This window comes from Triplophysa rosa, linkage group LG1 (assembly GCF_024868665.1).
Source record: "Triplophysa rosa linkage group LG1, Trosa_1v2, whole genome shotgun sequence".
Classification (NCBI taxonomy): domain Eukaryota; kingdom Metazoa; phylum Chordata; class Actinopteri; order Cypriniformes; family Nemacheilidae; genus Triplophysa; species Triplophysa rosa.
Window position 1 is genome coordinate 16,599,198 of NC_079890.1, and position 19,417 is coordinate 16,618,614.

Below are 19,417 nucleotides of genomic sequence, written 5' to 3' on the forward strand. Positions count from 1 at the left end.
TAAAATGGAGCATTTACATAAACTACTCTCTCTCTCTCTCTCTCTCTCTGGCAATACAGAGTGGGGAGATACCACCCACTCTCAAGACAACAATGTAGGAGTACCATCACTGTTCATCTGATTTTAACAGCAAGAAGGGACTCATTAGCCAGAGTTATAGCAGTGTAGACTAAATGTTTTACTGTGTTATTTAATAGTGCATTCTTTATATGTATCATAAGAACAACACACATTTTACGCGTTCACATTTGACATTTTACGCCAAGTGGATACAAGGAGAGTTATGTGCATTTCTTAAGAGATAAGATGTTTTACTTTTTATAGACGTGTTCAAGGGGAAGAAAATAGTTATGAGCAATTATATGCCCTGACAAATCATACAAGCTGGGTCTATATAAATATTAAAATAACATTTCCATGTTTTCAGTAAATATAAAAAATTAAGGCATTTTCAAATCGTACACAACACTAAACCTAGTTTCTAACTATCACTGATATTTTGCTTGCCGATTTGACTATTTGCTAAATAAAATAGACAGCAAAGGAATGTTTTATAAATAAATTTTAATGAATAAATGCAGTTGAATTAAAGTTTAACCAGTCCTTTTTTCCGTTTGGGTTCTCAATCTGTCACATGAATGTTAAAGTTTTCTTTGGCAAAGGCCGTTTGCCCTTTGATTCTCACAGATTCTCCTATAACGTGTATCACCCGTCGGGGTGTTATTCAACTATCCACATCAAGCGACCACAGGTTATTTCCTCGTATTCCCTCCTGGAGCGCCGGGACTCATTTAACATTTACCTTAGAATATCCAATAAACATTAAAGACATCTAAAGGGGCTTTTAACACTCCGAAGGAGTTAGCGGTTTAAGGGATTAGCCAAAACAGACATTCACACTTCTTCTGTGTTACTGGTGGATAGGAAGGCCCTGCAAAACGCCGGATTGTCGTAAAAACATCTACGATTATGTCCGAGATAAATAAAACAAATAATCGCCTTGCGCTGCGGGATAACCGGAGAAACGTCTTCCGAGGTGAATTTGGAAATGGCGGAGAACACGATAAGGTGGAGGTCGTAAAATCACGTATATTGAAAGGTGTCCTAATTACGTGATAATTACGCAATAATGTTCATTGGATTTCAGTGCTAAAACAGGCTAAAGATGCTTCTGCCAACAGATATTTATACGGAAATTTCTGACGCAAATAAAAGATTTCTTGCAAAATGTATGAACGCATATCAATGTGCGCATAAAACAAAACAAAAATGTGTTAGTTGCCCTATTACGCATGCAAACGTGTATACTTAAGACATTTTTATTTAACAAAATCCAAGGTCAACGTTGTATACCGTAGCCTATGTATCATCCACTTGTAACTTGCCTTATCATTTTGCTTAATTGAAATATGCTTAAGTACATTTTTGTAAAAAAAAAAAAAAAAGTAGGCTATACAACTGCTGTGACGGGCTGAGAGACTGTTGGCTGTTCAGATGACGAGGAGACGAGGTGTTATAATTTGTTAGAACCCATTGGGGTGCTTTTTCTCCATCAGCACATCCCCCCTCCAGAACCCCCCATTTCACAGCACTGACAGTGTCTGCCTCACATCAAAGACGACACCCCCAGTACAAGTGACAGTGATTAATGTAAACAAAACATACCGCTACCATCCTATCGCTTTTGCTGTTCACAGTCTGCCCTGTGTGCGTGTGAAGTGTCATGGACTGGCACCAAGACCAATGTCCCACCATTTCCCTTTACCTTTTCAATGAGCTCCCCCTTGTGGACCAATACGCACAATACACGTTCAAAATTACCCATTCCATATCGCAGTGTCTTATTCTACACCTTTTGCACCACAGATGCTACAAATATAGGCTATGTAGCCATAGCGACAGTAAAATATAACTTACAGTTGTAGTTCACACTGGTAACTGGGCGCAGATCATCTGTCTTTACGTTGCTTTGACCGGAAGAGAGGAAGTAGATAACTCATGACCTGATGATTACTGTTATCAGTTAAATGTGTGTTCAGTTACGAATATTGTGTCGTATAGTGTATTGCATTTTATGTCATAATATATTATAGTTTATTGTATTGCATTTTAATGTATATCGTGCAGGAGAATGTAACAAAACAAGTTAGTCGTATAACTTGTCCTTGAAATGTTCACTTCTTCACATAAGGTATGTGCAGGTTCAATGCAAACCGTCAAGGATATTTTAAAAGGTAAAAATATTACTGAAAATAACGTTGGTTTTTTACGAAAATGGGTTTTGTTGTAATAATTTAAAACAAGTAACATCGCTCAAACCCGATACGCCTCCTTTCATAATATGTTTAAAATCAGGCTTTAGTTTAGAATAAACATTTTCTGAACCAGTAAGAAAAACTGTAACAATATCGTTACAACTGCTCTCATATGCATCTCTAACTTTATGTTGAATTGTGTATTAGGATGTATTAACTTTATGCATTTATTAATGGCCTACACTGGGCGAAAATATTTTCCAAATCAGACAAATCATGTGTTTGACGTTATTTTAAAATCCCTAAACAAGAAGGAAGGTAAAAGTTCGCGTTCACCTATTTTAACTTATGTGCCGTTTTTAATTATTTCTACCATCGAAGAGGAGCGTTTGTCTCAGCATCAAATTGAAATATTTGAGTGCAACATGTCATGTGTAACAGGAGGGGCGGGGAAGTTTAAGCCTAAAACACTTAACTCCAGCACAATCAGCTCTTCAACTGTGTGTCAGGACATCAGAGACATCTCAGCTTTCGGGGAAAGTATGGACTTCGAAAAAATAAGAAAACTGAAGGAGAGATGTACCTTGAGGAGGGACATCATCAAAGAGTTTCTGGCGGAATTGCTCGGGACGTTTGTATTAATAGTAAGTGGATAAGTCTTTGATCTGTTTGTTTCAATATGACAGTAATGTCAGGTAAAGTGACACAGTGGTGAAAATAACAGTTTTACTAAAGAAAAAGCATTAAAATGATCAATGTTAAAAACATTTAAATATAAATATAATTTAAAAAACTTGAAAAATTAGCCTGTTTTGTTTCATGTTTGGTCTCTTGTCAAAATATTACACATTATCAGTCTGTTAATTTTATTACTGCATTTACTGCTTCAATGTCAAAGTACTAACATTGCTGTTAATATTCATTCATTTTAAATGAGTAAAATGTACTTCATGTACACCACATGTGACCACATATTAGTATGACAACACACGTGACCACATAATGTTTAAGACTAAATGCTCTGGTGCTGTATGCTGGCAATCAAGTGTCAAACCACTGCTGTATTTTTATTTGTCATTCATATATAAAGTATTTTAGACTAGTTATAATTTCTTACCAGTCACCTCTGCAACTCAATTAAACAAAAAGAGTTTCTTCAACATTTGTGTTGCTTTGGTGCGCCGCCCCATCCCTAATGGACTGAGTCATTCTACTAATTCATTTTGAAAAAGTGCTCTTTAGCGAATGTACTTATCTTCTCTGTTATAGCCCACTAATTGTCATGATCTCTCTGTCTATTTCCTGTTTGCAGCTTTTTGGTTGTGGATCAGTGGCTCAGAGTGTTCTCAGCAGAGGGCCACAGGGAGAAAATCTCACCATCCATTTTGGCTTTACTCTAGGCGTAATGTTGGCTGTGTACATGGCAGGAGGGGTGTCAGGTACAGTAACTGGTAATGCCCTGTGATTAGTGTAGAACAGGGATTACCTACACGTAACACAGAAAGTCAGTGTTCAAGGTGCAAGGTGTTCTTTGAAAAATTTTTTTGCTTTTGTTTAACAATGTCAATCATTAAAATGATTAATCTCGTGATTTTATGGCAATTAACAGGTTAAAACATTTCGCTTTGTTAAGTATTCCTGGATGTTAAACATTCAAAATGTTTTTTTTTTGTGATCTGATTATGCTCAACAAAACCAGAATCTGAAAGCAAGCCAACATACAATATCCATACTCAATAAGCAATAAAACCCACATACTGTAAATCCCCCAATTTTGCTGTTCATGCATATTTATTATTTTTGAGATCTGAATCTGGTAAAAGTGAGCAGAGACTAGCGAGGTGGAAAAGCCTCTCATGCAGAATAATAAGCCTTAAGAAAGTTGGATCAAATATGCACCATACTGAGTAACAAGAAGAGAAAGAGGGAAGGGATGAATTTGGTACAGTGCACTTACAAACCTTTAAAAACAGCATAATACATACAGTATAGTGTGGTGGAAGGAAGGGAGGAGGAAATGATGGGTCTATTCAATGCTCTTCAAGGGATACCTCACCCAAAAACGAAAATTCTGTCTTCATTTACTCACCTTCGAGTTGTTCCAAATCTGCATGAATTTATTTCTTCTGATTAACACAGAGAAAGATGTTTGGAAGAACGCTTATAACCAGACAGATTTTGCCCCCATTGACTCCCATAGTAGGAAAAAATACAATGGTAGTCAAAAGTGCCCCAGAACTGTTTGCTGCCTACAGAACTGTTTGTTGTCCTACATTTTTCAAAATGTCTTCTTTTGTGTTCAACAGAACAAAAAAATGATAAAGTAATTTTCCTACTATGGGAGTCAATGGGGGGGGGGCAAGATCTGTTTGGTTATAAGCATTATTCCAAATATCTTTCTCTGTGTTCATCAGAAGATTTGGAACAACTCAAGGTGAGTAAATGATGACAGAATTTTCATTTTTGGGTTAAGTATCCCTTTAAACCTTGAATAAGGCTTAGTGTCAGATAGAGTAGTGTGTTGGATGTGATGTTACAAATTAGACATGTATGTATGGCCTTCATTACGAGGATTCCTTAAGGATTATGGTGAGGAGAGAATTTTAATATATTAATGCAAGTGATTTAAAGAATGTCTTTTAAATGCTTGTCATCTCTTTGTACAGCAGTGATTATTTATTTATCAATCAAGTATTTCATTAAAATATCTTAAATATTATTCTACATGTACACGCATATGTGGGAGAGATCTAAGAGTAGAATTACTACTAGAATTCTATTAAAAGAAAATATTTTTCACAGCCAACTTCACAGATTCTCATGATGGACATAGTCAGCAACTTTATGAATAAAAATACACTTCCGTCGTTGCATGAACTGTGCTGTTACCCACAGTTCAACACCACTGTGGTGAGAAAAAATGGTTTGCTTCAAAAAGGAGAAACATGCTTCTGAATGCACAAACATGAATAAAAATAGCAATTGTGGTTGGGCAGTATAATGTTAAAAATATAAACTTCAAAAGTAGTCACAATTGTACATCTGTGCATATGCTGTCAAACCCCAACAGCCCTCAGTACTGTAGTTTGTTGTAATGATGACTACAGTATCGAACTAATGAGCTTTTCTGAAGCATGCATCACAGCGGGAGTCAAGTGTAGGCATTGGTCCATCCTTCGTAAGGAAACACGTGGCGAGAAAGGCCACTGTTTTCCATTTCTAGTTTATTGGAATTAGAGTTGAAGCTGAGTGTAAGGTGGGGTGAGGAATGAGTTATTCCTGAGCCCTGTAGTGATCTCAGAAGACTTAGCCAGAATATGTCAGACCCAATTCCGACTGACTTCGTCAAGCCATGTTTGTGTGCAGTGTTTGTGAGGAACATTCTGGGTTAAGTAGGAAGAAAGTCTGCATAGTGGGCAGATGCGGGCAGACTTTGAGAGTATTTGGCGACAGGAAAGCATTTTAGAGTGCTAGATGAGTGCGACAGTGCCCCTCTGTTGATTCTTATAGATTCGTCTAACACAACAAAAACCTCAACCTGCTTTTATGAAAACCCCAATCAATACAAAAGCATGAGTGGGACACTAAAATGTAAAACATCTATTTGTCATCCTCAAAGGATTACTACAAAAACATTTTGGACTCTCTCTCTTGGGTCTCTCTCATTTTTAAATCAATAAGAAGGCTAGGTTTAGATAGTGGAATATCTATAATAGTTAAAATGGTTGTCCCATCTCTTTGCAGGAGGACATGTGAACCCAGCTGTTTCTCTGGCTATGACTGTCCTAGGAAAACTCCCATTAATTAAATTCCCTGTTTATGTGGCAGCCCAATTTTTAGGTGCCTTTCTTGGGTCTTGTGCTGTCTTTTGTCTGTACTACGGTAAGTTTTCAGAGCATTTTATTGCTCTCTAATTACAATGCACTGACATAATACTTACATTAGGCACTCTTTCACGCATAAACCCACCCACACACACAACCCAAACACAAAAATTTTGTCTGGCTTGTACTGACCTTTGCACTAGTTAAAAATGTTTTTTTTTCCAAATATAGTGATCTTGTTAAATAGACAACTTTCTCACTAAAGGGATACTTATGGAGTGAAATTTGTGCCAAAACTAAACAAACAAATCCAACATTTTGCAAACAAACGCAACCTTCTTTGCAAAAGAAACTAAACTCTGAAACAAACAGAAAGCGCTTTACAAATACATAATGCAATTCAAGAGAAAATGCAAAAGTAATATGGCATTAGAAGTTGGACAAAACTATGTGAGCATGTAAACACATTGCGCAAGCAGATTACAGCTGCGCGGGCACACTGAAAACACTCGCACGTAAAATGTAAACCTGTAGAGATCACAAATCTCTAACTTCAACACAAAAACCAAGATTGTGCACGTAAATCAAGACTTACGAGGGGAAATAACAAACCCCTGAGTCAAAGCAGTCGCTCGCGCACAGTATTGACTACACGCGTAAGTGCTACTCTACGCACGGTCATTTTGACTTTTGGCACTAAGGGGGCGGGACACTGCGATTTTGTGACAACAAATACCATTGGCCCTGCTCCTTTCTGGAACTCCCGTTGTGATTGGCTGTTGCTGCCGCCCTCAAGTCGATGACAGAACAGGAGAGATGGCAGAAAATTGGGGAAAATAGGATCTAAGGAATTCACATTAATATTTTATATGTTGGCCCAAATGCAGGAAAATGAATGTGTGCAGTAAGGAGATTTATTAGAAACACTGGGTTAATATAACAAAAATAAATTTATATGAAAGCCCTTCAGCTCTGCATTCAGCCATAGCAAATGTGCATTACCAGTGGTCACCTTTTTGTAGATAAGTCAGCAAAATAGATTAGTAAAATGTGTTATGATATAACGTTATATTACAATTTAACATAGACCTAAAGATTTTTAACATCAACCCTGATACTACAGTCTTGTCATCACTTCAAGAGTGCAGAAGGACCCACAGCATGTCAGCTGCTGAAGACTGGGCCGTTCGTGAAAGCGCTAGCATTAGCTAATGCTAAAGATTCGACATGTTTTACTTACATTTTACGTCACAATCTGTACAAATATCCCCAGTGTTTATCTAATCTTAAGCATTGGCTAATGCTAGTGCTTTCACCAACGGCCCATTCTTCAGCAGCCGAAGCAATTAGAGCAGAGGTTATTGGCCCTAGTATGATGTTCGTTTTATTGATCAAATTCCATTTTCTTCACTTTTAATTTGTGTGTATTCTGCCTTTAAATGTTTGACATGTTCTGTATTTTTTTTAAGAGGTAAATGATTTTTTGTTAAGCGAAAAGCATGTCTAATAAACCATAAAACTTCAATGTATTAAATTTATTTAATACTATTAATATTTAATATATTTTTAATATTTATTAAAAATTTAAGTAAAAAATGTCATAAAAACAATATTTCATTATTTGTTAGGGTTTAGTGAGAAAGACATCGCTTTATAAATTATTTCGCCGTTAAAAAGGCTCATTAGACTATGTTAAAAACAAGAATAGGCTACATTCTGTGTTTTTGAACACATTAAGCTATGTGGGTAAACAATACAGACCAATCGCTTTTTATCTCATGCCAAGCGATAGAGAAACTCGTTAATACAGCAGACGGTCCTATCATATGGATATAGACTTTATATTATTTCACGTTATATTATTTCTTGTTAAAGAAAACCAAGCTATTTCAGCATGTGAAAGTCGGCTTCCATATTCCAGAAAGGAACTCATCCGTTTGCTCAGACTCTGAGACAGACAGATGACTCTGTGAAGCGAGTTGATTTGTACTTTTTGTTTAAATAATTTTGATAAATGTAATTTCAAACTTTGTTTATCTAAATCAGATGACGCTATATAATCTCTGATTTATGGACTAACCACTACTCCTGCCTTTCATGTATAAAATATCAAATTCTAGTTCTAATACCAGCGTTTATAATCTTAACGTAATTGTATATAGCTTTTAGATTATACTCTTTTTATTTTACATGTCATAGGCCTAATACATCACTATTCAATTACTCATAGAGTTAGAGCACTGCAATCTAGAATGTCAGTCGTTTCTTCAAATAGGCTACAACAGACAACAGTGTTTTGCGCAGTAGGCTAGTGATGTTCAAAAATATGAGCTCGAAGGCTGCTTGCATTCGGCAAAGCCTTTGTATGCACTGCCTAACAAACAAAAAACTCGGGCATTTACCATTGTGCATACAGGAAAATATTTCTGCGCATTTAAGTTCTTTTATTTGCCGTTTAATTAAACTATTTGTAAATGAGTAACAACAGGTTTTTTTATTACATCTTCATTGATAAATTGAAGATACAGGCTGATTCAGTCCTTGAATTATGTTTATTTGTAAAATTTAAATCAAAGGCAGCAATGCCAAAAAGTGAGAGTTCGCTCTTTTGTGTTGTTATAATGATGCCATTGTTTTACGGTGTGCTATACAGATTTTTTTCATTATGTTTTTACAGTTGTGAGGTGTGCAAGGTGCCCCTTCAATGAACCCAATGGCCCCCTCACTTACGCCCTATAGCGCCAAATCTGCCTGGACCGTCACGTCGGAGGATTTAAACGCGGAACATCGAAAACGTTAAATTATAATATTATATAAAGTATATATGAAGAGTATGGTAACTCCGTTTTGAATTTTTTTTTAAACGGACTTATCTCATTTTGGAACCAAACTCTACAGTATATCATAACACATTTTACTAATCTATTTTACTGACTTATCTACAAAAAGGTGACCACTGGTAATGCACATTTGCTATGGCTGAATGCAGAGCTGAAGGGCTTTCATATAAATAGATTTTTTGTTATATTAACCCAGTGTTTCTAATAAATCTCCTTACTGCACACATTCATTTTCCTGCATTTGGTCCAACATATAAAATATTACTTAATGTGAATTCCTTAGATCCTATTTTCCCCATTTCCTGCCATCTCTCCTGTTCTGTCATCGTCTTGAGGGCGGCAGCAACAGCCAATCACAACGGGAGTTCCAGAAAGGAGCAGGGCCAATGGCATTTGTTGTCACAAAATCGCAGTGCCCCGCCCCCTTAGTGCCAAAAGTCAAAGTGACTCGCGCGCGTAGAGTAGCACTTGCGCGTGTAGTCAATACTGTGCGCGAGCGACTGCTTTGACTCAGGGGTTTGTTATTTCCCCTCGTAAGTCTTGATTTATGTGCACAATCTTGTTTTTTGTGCTCAAGTTAGAGATTTGAGATCTCTACAGGTTTACATTTTACGCGCGAGGGTTTTCAGTGTGCCCGCGCAGCTATAATCTGCTTGCGTGCTGTGTTTACACGCTCACATAGTTTTGTCCAACTTCTAACGCCATAAAAGTATAAAATATAAAGTCGTGGCCAGTCGCGGCCTAATGGTTAGAGAGACGGACTCGTGACCAGAATGTTGCCGGTTCGATTCTCATGGCTGAGGTGCCCTTGAGAAAGGCGCTTTGCCTACACTTGCTCCCCCGGGCGCTGCAGTGATAGCTGCCCACTGCTCCGGGTGTGCGTGTGATCACCACTTGCTGTGCGTGTGTTCACTACTCTCTGGATGGGTTAAATGCAGAGGTCACATTTCGGGTATGGGTCACCATATCTGACAAATAGGTCACTTTCCCTAAACGTACTGTATTTAAGACTCACCTTTTTATGAGATTCTCTCAGCTTGATTTTCTCACAAATGTGGCCGTGCAGATTTTCTCACAAATGGGATCATGCAGATTTTCTCACAAATGCAAATGCAACTTCCTCTTCCAAAACACTAATTCAAGTTGGTTCATGGTGACGTTACATCGTTTCATTAAAAAAAAATGTGTTAGTAAATTAAAATGAACTATTATTAATAAATGCTGTAGAAGTATTGTTCATTGTTAATTCACATTAGCTAATGCATTAACTTCCTTATTGTAAAGTGTTCTGATACAGTATCTTTTCTTCTCTGTATAAAACCAATGTAAACTAATATTTTCAAGAGTTTTGAGTTGTCCCTCATTCTGGTCAATGAAATTTGGCAGGACTTTAAATTTGATAAATGTAGACAAACAAAGTAGTTGAAAACAGTAACTACTGCCCTGCCTGTAGCTAAATTAATTTAGATTTTTCCAGAGTTTTACTGTCTCTGTCCCCGTAGATGCCTTCACAGATTTCTCTGGTGGAAATCTAACAGTGACTGGTGATAACGCCACAGCAGGGATCTTTGCATCGTATCCACGAAAAAATCTCAACTTGTTTAATGGATTCATTGATCAGGTGAGAGAATCACAGTTTTTCTTTATTATAAGCATCAGACGATCTCAGCTGTTTTATATAAACTTGATAGAATATTACATTTCATAGTCTCTGTTAAACTTAGTTAGAATTACCTTAATACTGCGTTGAAGATATAATGTGTACAGTTTAGATTCAAAGAGATCAAACCCAATATTTATTTGACCTTGTGTCACAGTCCACCTGCTTGTACTAACATAGTGCAACCACAACGTCACTGCCTAGTTTCACAGACTACAAAAATAGACTATTTTGCAAATACTGTTGGTGTGTATTTACACAGGTGATTGGCACAGGGGCCCTGGTCCTCTGTATTCTAGCCATTGTAGATAAGAGGAATATTGGGGCACCTAGAGGATTGGAACCGTTGGTCATTGGCTTGAGCATCATGGCTATTGCAGTGTCTATGTCGCTGAACTGTGGCTATCCCATCAACCCTGCCAGAGATCTTGGACCTAGGCTCTTCACTGCGATGGCAGGATGGGGAAAAGAGGTGTTCAGGTACAGGAAACTCACATTGCACCCATATGTTCTATTTATATTTAATGGTCCAACAGCTAAGATTTTTTTTAAATACCATTTACATCTGATTTTAAGACGAGACCCATTGCTATTTACACCTGTTTGTTTAACGTGCATCTCAAATATGTGCTACTGTGAGTCGTGCTAATTCAGAATGCTATTGATACCCATCCTATCAACTATCAATAAAATAGCAAAGGCCAGAAATAATATACAAAGACTGGAGTTAATATCCTGGATGTTAATCTGTTGCTGTGTGCAAAAACACAACTGACCTGAAAGTGTCTTTGGGCCCCAAGAGAGTCAGCCTCAGGATGTAAAAACATAGGCTGAACACAGCTTTTGAAACTCCATATCTAAAGTGCAAAAGGCCTATTACCATTGTTCTGACAGAGCAAATGAATTTTTTAATGCACTTGCATATCTCCTGCATACAGGAGAATTTTTTTAAATGTATGTGAGCCAACCTCGATTTTTCTCGCAAAAATATTCAGAGCGGCATACCCAAGGCTACCTCGAACTTTTAAAACAGTTTTTTTTTTTTTTAGCTTTTAGCTATTCCATTCATCTAGGTCAATGAAAAGAAAGAGCTGGGGAAATTCTGCTGCTGCTTTGTAACAACAAGAGTCTGTTTGTGTGAAGCTCCACACAGAAAAGATCTTTTCCAAAATCTGAAGTACTAAGATTAAACGTAACATATTGCATTACTTTTGTGTTTAGATATGGAGTAATGTCACAGATTTCAACTGTAGAAATTAATTCGTGCATTTGTATGTTTTCCATATAAAAGTTACATGAGTTTGTGTGCCCATTTAATCTTAGCATGGTAATGCCATTATCATGTACACAAGTCAAATGCTTCAAAAATAAAGCTAATTCCAGAACATAAATACAACAGTCCTGTAATTTGATTGGACAAGCAGCGTTGCAAAAGTGCAGGGAGGGCTCATCACACATTAGTGGTCTTGTGTGTGTGGAAGTGCTTGACCTGTCTGCCACTTTGTTCAGCTGCAATTCTGAGACTTGAGATTCACCTGAAGTGAAAACTATGATGTCACAATTGCACCAAACAAACAAACATGCACATTATAAATGAAAAGATGACATGAAGAATTTAATTGATAAGCAGATACAATGTATATGTGTACAGCTTGTCAACATGTTTAGAGCACAGGATTAAAGACAGAGACCACTTGTTTTCTCAGTGGCCTTTAAAAGGATAAACAGACTAAGGGATTGAAGGAGGGAAAGAATGATGCAGACAGGAAGCAGTGGAGTGACCGACTAAACACAGATTACAATGAATTAGTCTCTGCGAAGTAACCCTTTAATGTACAGCAAGACTGGATGACACTATTAACAGCGCTATCATTAAACAAATCAACAATCCACAAACCAGCACCTCAAACTGAAGAATTCTCAAACAAATTTAAAATTAAAAGAGTCAATTGTGGTGGAAACTGTGAATTTTGTCCAGCTCTAGTCTGTTCTAACATGTGTGTGTGTCTTTAGCGCTGGAGACGGCTGGTGGTGGGTTCCAGTCGTCGGACCAATGGTGGGAGGTGTGGTCGGGGCTGTAATCTACTACCTGATGATTGAGCTGCACCACCCTGAGCCTGAGAAGAACTTTGAGGATGACAGAAGTGTGAAAGATAAATATGAAATGAACGCCGTAAACTAAAAAGAGAGGAAAAGATTGTGTCTTTCCTTTGCCAAGCAAGGCGCTCTTATTTGTTGCACACTTTCTTCTTCTGTCTTTTCCTCTAGACGTCTTTGACTCTGTCATGGATCAGAGAACAGAACTGTGTCCTGTGTCTATGTTTTACTTCTCGTTAATTTTCCAAACATTAGGTATTTCACTAAAAACGTAGTAAAACTTTTTTTACTAATATCAGGCAGCTATTTAAATGGAATATTGTCCAAACCCGCTTGTCGTTGGCAGGGTTGCAGGAGGCTCAAGGCCAAGCATCTCAGGCCATAGAAAGAAAAACACTTTGGAAAAATGTCCAGTCCATCTCAGTGTTACTACTGAATACTTAAAGGGATAGTTCACCCAAAAATGAAAATCCTGTCATCATTTCCTCACCCTCAGGCTGTTTCAAACCTGTATACATGTCTTTGTTCTGTTGAACACAAAGAAATAGATTTGAAAGAATGTTAGAAATTTTCACTTCTGGGGCATCATCCACTACCATAGTAGAAACAATATTGTATATTAATTTTTGTTCTGTTGAACACAAAATGAGATATTTTGAAGAATCAATGAAAACAAACAGTTCTGTGGCACCTCTGGCTACTGTTTAATTTGTCCTACTATGGTAGTCAATTATGTTCCAGAACTGAAAATTGCTAACATTCTTCCAAATATCTTTCACTGTGTTCATCAAAATAAAGTAATTTATAAAGGTTTGTAACAACCTGAGGGTAAGTAAATGATGACTGAGTTTTCATTTTTGGGTGAACTGTCCCCTTAATTAAATTTTCCTCGGTTTATATTGATAAGTGAAGCATAACATGAGGAATTCTTTGGCTTAGAAAAATGGTGAATAACCAGAAAATGGAAAGCACATTACAAATGTTCATTGAGCAAACAGAGTAAAACCTCAGGTAGGATCCATTAGACATGGACCACAGATAAATAAACCTCTTGTGTGATCAGGATTTTTATAGATGGAACGCATCCACAGGACAGCTTTCTTAAAGAATCGGTATTTTACATTGGCACACCAGTGCCAGTAAAAAATTAGGTGCTAACGGACACTCCATATTATTACCCCTGGAATGATCTATTCATTATCTTTCTCAGGTTTCCCTTTTTGTTGACACAGATGATGCAGGTTATCCAGAATATGTATAGAGAGCTGAAACGCTCCAGGGTAGTAATTCCCTTCCTTTCTCTGTCACTCTTTCTTTTTTTCTGACCTAATACGTTATATATTTTTATCTTCTCATGTTAGCTTGCACAGAGCATCCACCTAACTTATATAACTTGCCATTAGAAGATTGAAGCCACTAAAATAAAGGAAGAGAAAATTCTAAAAGTAGATGAACAGGCATCATTGTCAAGACAGGATGAATTGATTTAATACAACAAATGAATAGAAGGACAATCAGCTGCATGCCTAACTGCTGGTAAAGAAACATGCATGAGATAAGAGGGCAAAAGTCAAAATGCATGCTAAAAATAAACATGCCATGAACTATTGCTTCTAAAGTATAAATAAATATGCATGCTAGAGTGTATCACAAACATTTAGAACACAAAGTATATATGATATGTGATTATGTATAAAGCAGGACATTGTTTTTTTTTTTAGATTTCTGGCTTAAAAATATTTAATGCATTAGTTGAGATTTGAGTTTTAGCTGTTGAAAATACAATTTTCTGTGTGCAAATGTTTAGCACTTAATATTGTTTTCATCATATTGTTTGCACAAGAAACATTTTCTTTTTTGTACCTCATCATTTCAGTTGAAAATGTTATTCTTTTTAAATTTGTTATTATTTACAGTATATATTTTCAGATTTTTCCTACATTCAAAATATTTGCTAATATTGTCATACGCTAATGTAGAACTGAAATAAACAAACTAAAATGTTACTTTTTGGGTCTTTTTTTCAGTAAATTAACTGCGGTTATAGGATTTAACTCTTGGGGTGGCTTAGTCATTTAAATATATGTGACCCAGGATAACAAAACCAGTTTTTTGAAATTTAGATTTTTACATCATCTGAAAGATGAATAAATAAGCTTTCTATTGGTATTTCTATGATATTGTATGGATTGTTAGGATAGGACAATATCTGGCGGAGACACAACAGTTTAAAACTGGAATCTGAGGGTGCAAAAATTGCCTTTGATGTTGTTAATCAGAGGCACTGTAGCAGGCCATCCACTCACAAAAATAATTTATATATTTAGGGTAGGAAATTTACAAAATATCTTCATGGAAAGAACATGATCTTTACTTAATATCCTAATGATTTTGGATAGAAGAAAAATTGATAATTTTGACCCATAATATCCACACAGATAATCAAAATAAAGAGGGCTCTGGAGGTAGTTGGTATAATCTGTGTACAATTTAGTTACACAAAATTGAGCTCCTTTTGTTTCTTCATTGAAATACTGCAACATTGCACTGCATAATAGTGCTCTGTAATATTGTGGGACAGAATTTGGCTTATAATGAAGCTCTGTGTAAATATATTTGTAGGAAATGAAAATGCTAGAGGTATCTGGAGGTGGAAAGTGCAACAGATGCTGTTTAGTAAAGATACTAATGCAAACAAACACAAGATGGCAAAGATAGACTACGCAACTATTGAGTACCTCAGAGATTACGTATTTTTGTACGCAAACCCCGGAAGCGAGTTAGCAATTTAGGACTTCCGGTTCCATCGCCCCAAAGTCTATGAGGTTTTTAATGGGTTTTTTGTAAATCACCTGAAGTAAGGTCTCTGTGGTTAACAAAACCTTTTTTCACGTTTTATTCTATGACATAAATTGTGTCTTCACATTGTGATTTTTAAAGCCCTATTGTGTCTTAAAAAAGGCGGTTGCTAACAAGTTGCTTAAAGCAACTAATTTCTGTGGCGGGGACGTTAGATGTCATTGCGCCAGAGCTGTTTCTTGCTATATGCGGACAATGAGGCTGCATAGGGCCCGCAGCCACCAGGGGCCCCCCAAACTGCAAGTTCAGCCTCATATTTTATTATATTTTGGAGAATTAAAAGTACCTGTCTTTATTTGCATGTATTGCATGCATTCATTTGCAAAGCATGTACAGTAAGTGTTCATGGGGTAATCAGGGGCATGTTCAAGCTCAAACCGGTGCGCAACGTTTTGCTACGATTTCCAGGTTGAACGACACGTTTCCTGGAAACGGTTTACAACAGTGTGCAACAGGGTTTGAGATGCGTTTTCTCTTGTTTGGTGGGCGTGTCAAGAATGTCGGCCCAATCAGCAGCAATGTATATAACCCACGTGGTGTTAAAGAGACAGCTCGAACAATGGATCCAAGTAAAGTTGTTTAAATGTGTCCGCTGCATAGTGATGGGAATTATGATTCATTTGAGTGATTCGTTCTTTTTCAGTTCGTTCACCAAAATGATTCGTTCAGATTCGTTCACTGATTCGTTCAGTGACCATTTCTATAATACGCCAGCAGGTGGAGAAAAAGAGTTGTGTTATGTCAACGAACGTATTAATGGACGTATAAACTGATTATAGGCTTTATTAAAATGTGTGTCTCTGATCTACTCATTAAATAAAAAAAAATAAGTCTAAATAAGATGTTCAGATGACCAACGCACAAGGTTCCCTTTCTGTCAGTCTCTCGACGTTGTGTCGAACCGACAGATGGGGTTCGTCCCTGAGAACCAATCGATTCCGACTTCTTAGAAAAGGCCAATGAAAATTGGCAAATGAAATTTGCATGCCGGACTCCGCCCCCGGATATCCGGGTATAAAAGGGAGACGGCGTGCCTCATTCATTCACCTTTTGTTCTTCGGAGCCTTCGCTCATGATCAACAGACTTCGCTACAAGACTGCGACTACGACGTGGTGCAGCGGACTGTCCCTTCCTGCAGCGACTTCCCCTGGGCGTCTCGGCGGTTCCAGAAGTGTTCGAGTTTTTTCTCTAAAAGAGCAAATTTCTCCAGCGTGGCATGTCCAGCTGTTCTCGTGGGTGCAACACACTCATCGAGGAGGGGGATGGACACGATGTCTGCTTCCAGTACACTGGGGCAGATGTTGTGGATACGTCCTGCCCGCATTGCGGGCGGTTGACGATTCAGACGTTGCGTCACGGGTGGCTGTGTTCCCACGGGACTCAGCCACCACCTCGTCTGCTTCCCGTTCCATGACGGCAGGACTACGGCCCTGCCGCCCGCTACGGCGAGCAGCGAGGGTGATATGAGGATTACTGTGAGCGCTAAGCCACTGTAGCTCGCGGACCGTTCGCACCTCGTCTTGCTCGTCTGACCGTTCCCCATGAGACGGTCCGCCGTCTTATTCCTCAATCACGTATCGGACACAGTACGTGATGATGAGATGTCTGTTGCAGCATCGGAGGGTGACTTACTGGCATCAGACTCCGACGATTCGTTGAAGCTCCCTCCCTCGGGGGGTCGAGATCAGGAAGAAGCGGACGTCGAAATGTCAGCCATGCTTTCCCGGGCCGCCGGCATTGGGTTGCGGTGCACCGCACTGCCTCTCCCAACGCTAGCAGCTGGATACACGGTACATCGGGCTTGAGAGAGGCTCCAAGCCGCACTCGCCCTCAGTGCCGTGTTCCCCCGGAAGTGCATGAGGAACCTAGTATGACCTGGAACGCCCCCTTCGGCGCGTACACGTCAACTAGTTCCATCACTCCCGTCCAAAGCACGTAGGCTTTTCGGCATCTGAGGTGTCGAGAGCTTACTCTGCTGTGGGCCAAGCTGTCCCCTCTCTCCACGCTATGGCCTTCCTGCAGGCCAATGCACGGAGAGAGCTCCACGAGGGTAAGACCGACCCAGCGCTTATGCAGGAACTCCGCGGCTTCACCGACCTCGCTCTCGGGCGACCAAGGTGATCGCGCGGGCCCTGGGTCGGGCGATGTCCACACTTGTGGTCCAGGAGAGACACCTCTGGCTGAATCTTGCACAGGTGAGTAACACTGAGAAAGTCCGCTTTCTCGATGCACCCATCTCGCAAGGGGGGGCTGTTTGGTGATACTGTCGAGTTCGACAGTTAGGGAGCAGACAGAGGATATCAAGTATGTCCTCCCCAGCCGCGACTCGACCGCCCTCTGGCCACCGAGATCCCGTGCACCGTCTGCTTCCCAGCAGCCCTGGTCCTCTTCAAGACATCGAAGAGGAGACCACCACCCCGTCAGCAGCCGCGGCGAAAGCCAAAGTGGACCTCATGGGAAGACCCCAGGGAGATCGAGAATACCTTCGGGCCCGACCCCAGCCATTCCATTGCTGGTGGTCGATCCGGGACGGTTCCCGCCCCGTCCCAACAGCCCATTTCTAAAAGTTTTCTCCCTCTCTGGGCGTTTATCACAGCCGCTCTCACCCTCTACACGACGGTGTTCGGCAACTCGACGTTGCGTCACGGCGAGACCCAATGTCGAGGATAATCAGCAGCCTAAGCACTCTCAATCGACGGTGCTTTGTGCCACATCATCGTCTGGGTATTATCACAGCCGCTCTCACCCTCTACACGACGGTGTTCGGCAACTAGACGTTGCGGCAAGAACCAATGTCGAGGATAATCATCAGCCTAAGCACTCTCATTCGATGGTGCGTTGTGCTACATCATCGCCAGGCAGGTAAAACTGCAGAGCCGATCTCCTCTCCGGGGGTCCCCCCACGGCGAGGGATCCGTACTGCCAGCCATCGAACCACCCCCAGGAGGTCGATGAAGCAGAACGTACCCCTAGCCTTCCTGTCGGTCCCTGGGAGCCTGACAAGAGCTTCCCAAACCGTCACAGTGACTACGGGATACGGTCAGTCTCGGCTACGCGATCCAACTCCCCAGACACCCGCCCAAGTTTCGGGGCATCCTCTTAACCTCAGCAGAGGCAAGGATGCCCCGTGCTTAGGGCCGAGGTCGCCACCCCTCTGGTGAGGAAGCGATCGTGCTCGTCCCTCTAGCCGAGATGTTCAACGGGTTTTACAGCCAGTACTTCATCGTCCCCAAAAGAGCGGGGGTCGCTAGATCTGCGTACCCTGAACAGGCACCTACTCAAGCTGCCGTTCGGGATGCTCACGCAGAAGCGCATCCTGGCATCTATCAGATGTCAAGATGGATTCATGGCAATCGACCTGAAGGACGCTTACTCTCATGTCTCAATTCTCCCTCGTCATCGCCCGTTACTACGGTTCGCTTTCGAGGGTCAGGCATATTAGTACAGAGTCCTCCCCTTCGGTCTGTCCCTGTCCCCACAAGTCTTCACGAAGATCGTGGAAGCCGCCCTCACTCCCCTCAGGGAGAGAGGTGTGCGGGTACTAAACTATCTCGACGACTGGCTCATTTGACACACTCGTGAGATCTGTTATGTACACACAGGGACCTAGTGCTTCGGCACCTAGATTGATTGGGACCACAGGTCAACCGAAAAAGAGCAAGCTCTCCTCTTTGCAGAGCATCCTCTTTTTTGGGCACAGTCAGTGTTGAACTGCCTGGAATATTTCAAGAAGTCAGTGGTAAGAGGCTCCTGGGCACATGGCATCCTCGACGGTGGTGATACCCCTCAGGTTGATGCACATGAGACCGCTCCAACACTGGCTACAGAGTCGAGTTCCCTGGAGAGCGTGGCACACCGGCAGCAGGCGGATGGTGATTACG

The 19,417-nt window shown here is 40.0% G+C and overlaps 1 protein-coding gene across 1 annotated transcript; it reads left to right on the plus strand.

Annotated features, from left to right (window-relative positions):
* Positions 1-2,768: 2,768 nt before the first annotated feature.
* aqp9b (aquaporin 9b) lies at positions 2,769-14,606 on the plus strand. The gene is made up of 6 exons (XM_057334573.1): positions 2,769-2,899; positions 3,568-3,694; positions 6,000-6,137; positions 10,422-10,540; positions 10,842-11,059; positions 12,593-14,606. The coding sequence occupies exons 1-6, from the start codon at positions 2,798-2,800 to the stop codon at positions 12,759-12,761; spliced, it is 873 nt and encodes a 290-aa protein (XP_057190556.1). The 5' UTR covers positions 2,769-2,797; the 3' UTR covers positions 12,762-14,606.
* The last annotated feature ends 4,811 nt before the right edge of the window (positions 14,607-19,417 follow it).

Bases quoted from the DNA above. Each gene is read 5' to 3' on its own strand.
- aqp9b (XM_057334573.1), top strand. From the start codon at position 2,798: ATGGACTTCGAAAAAATAAGAAAACTGAAGGAGAGATGTACCTTGAGG. The intron at 2,900-3,567 runs GTAAGTGGATAA...TCCTGTTTGCAG, and splicing joins TCGGGACGTTTGTATTAATA to CTTTTTGGTTGTGGATCAGT. The intron at 10,541-10,841 runs GTGAGAGAATCA...GTATTTACACAG, and splicing joins TTAATGGATTCATTGATCAG to GTGATTGGCACAGGGGCCCT.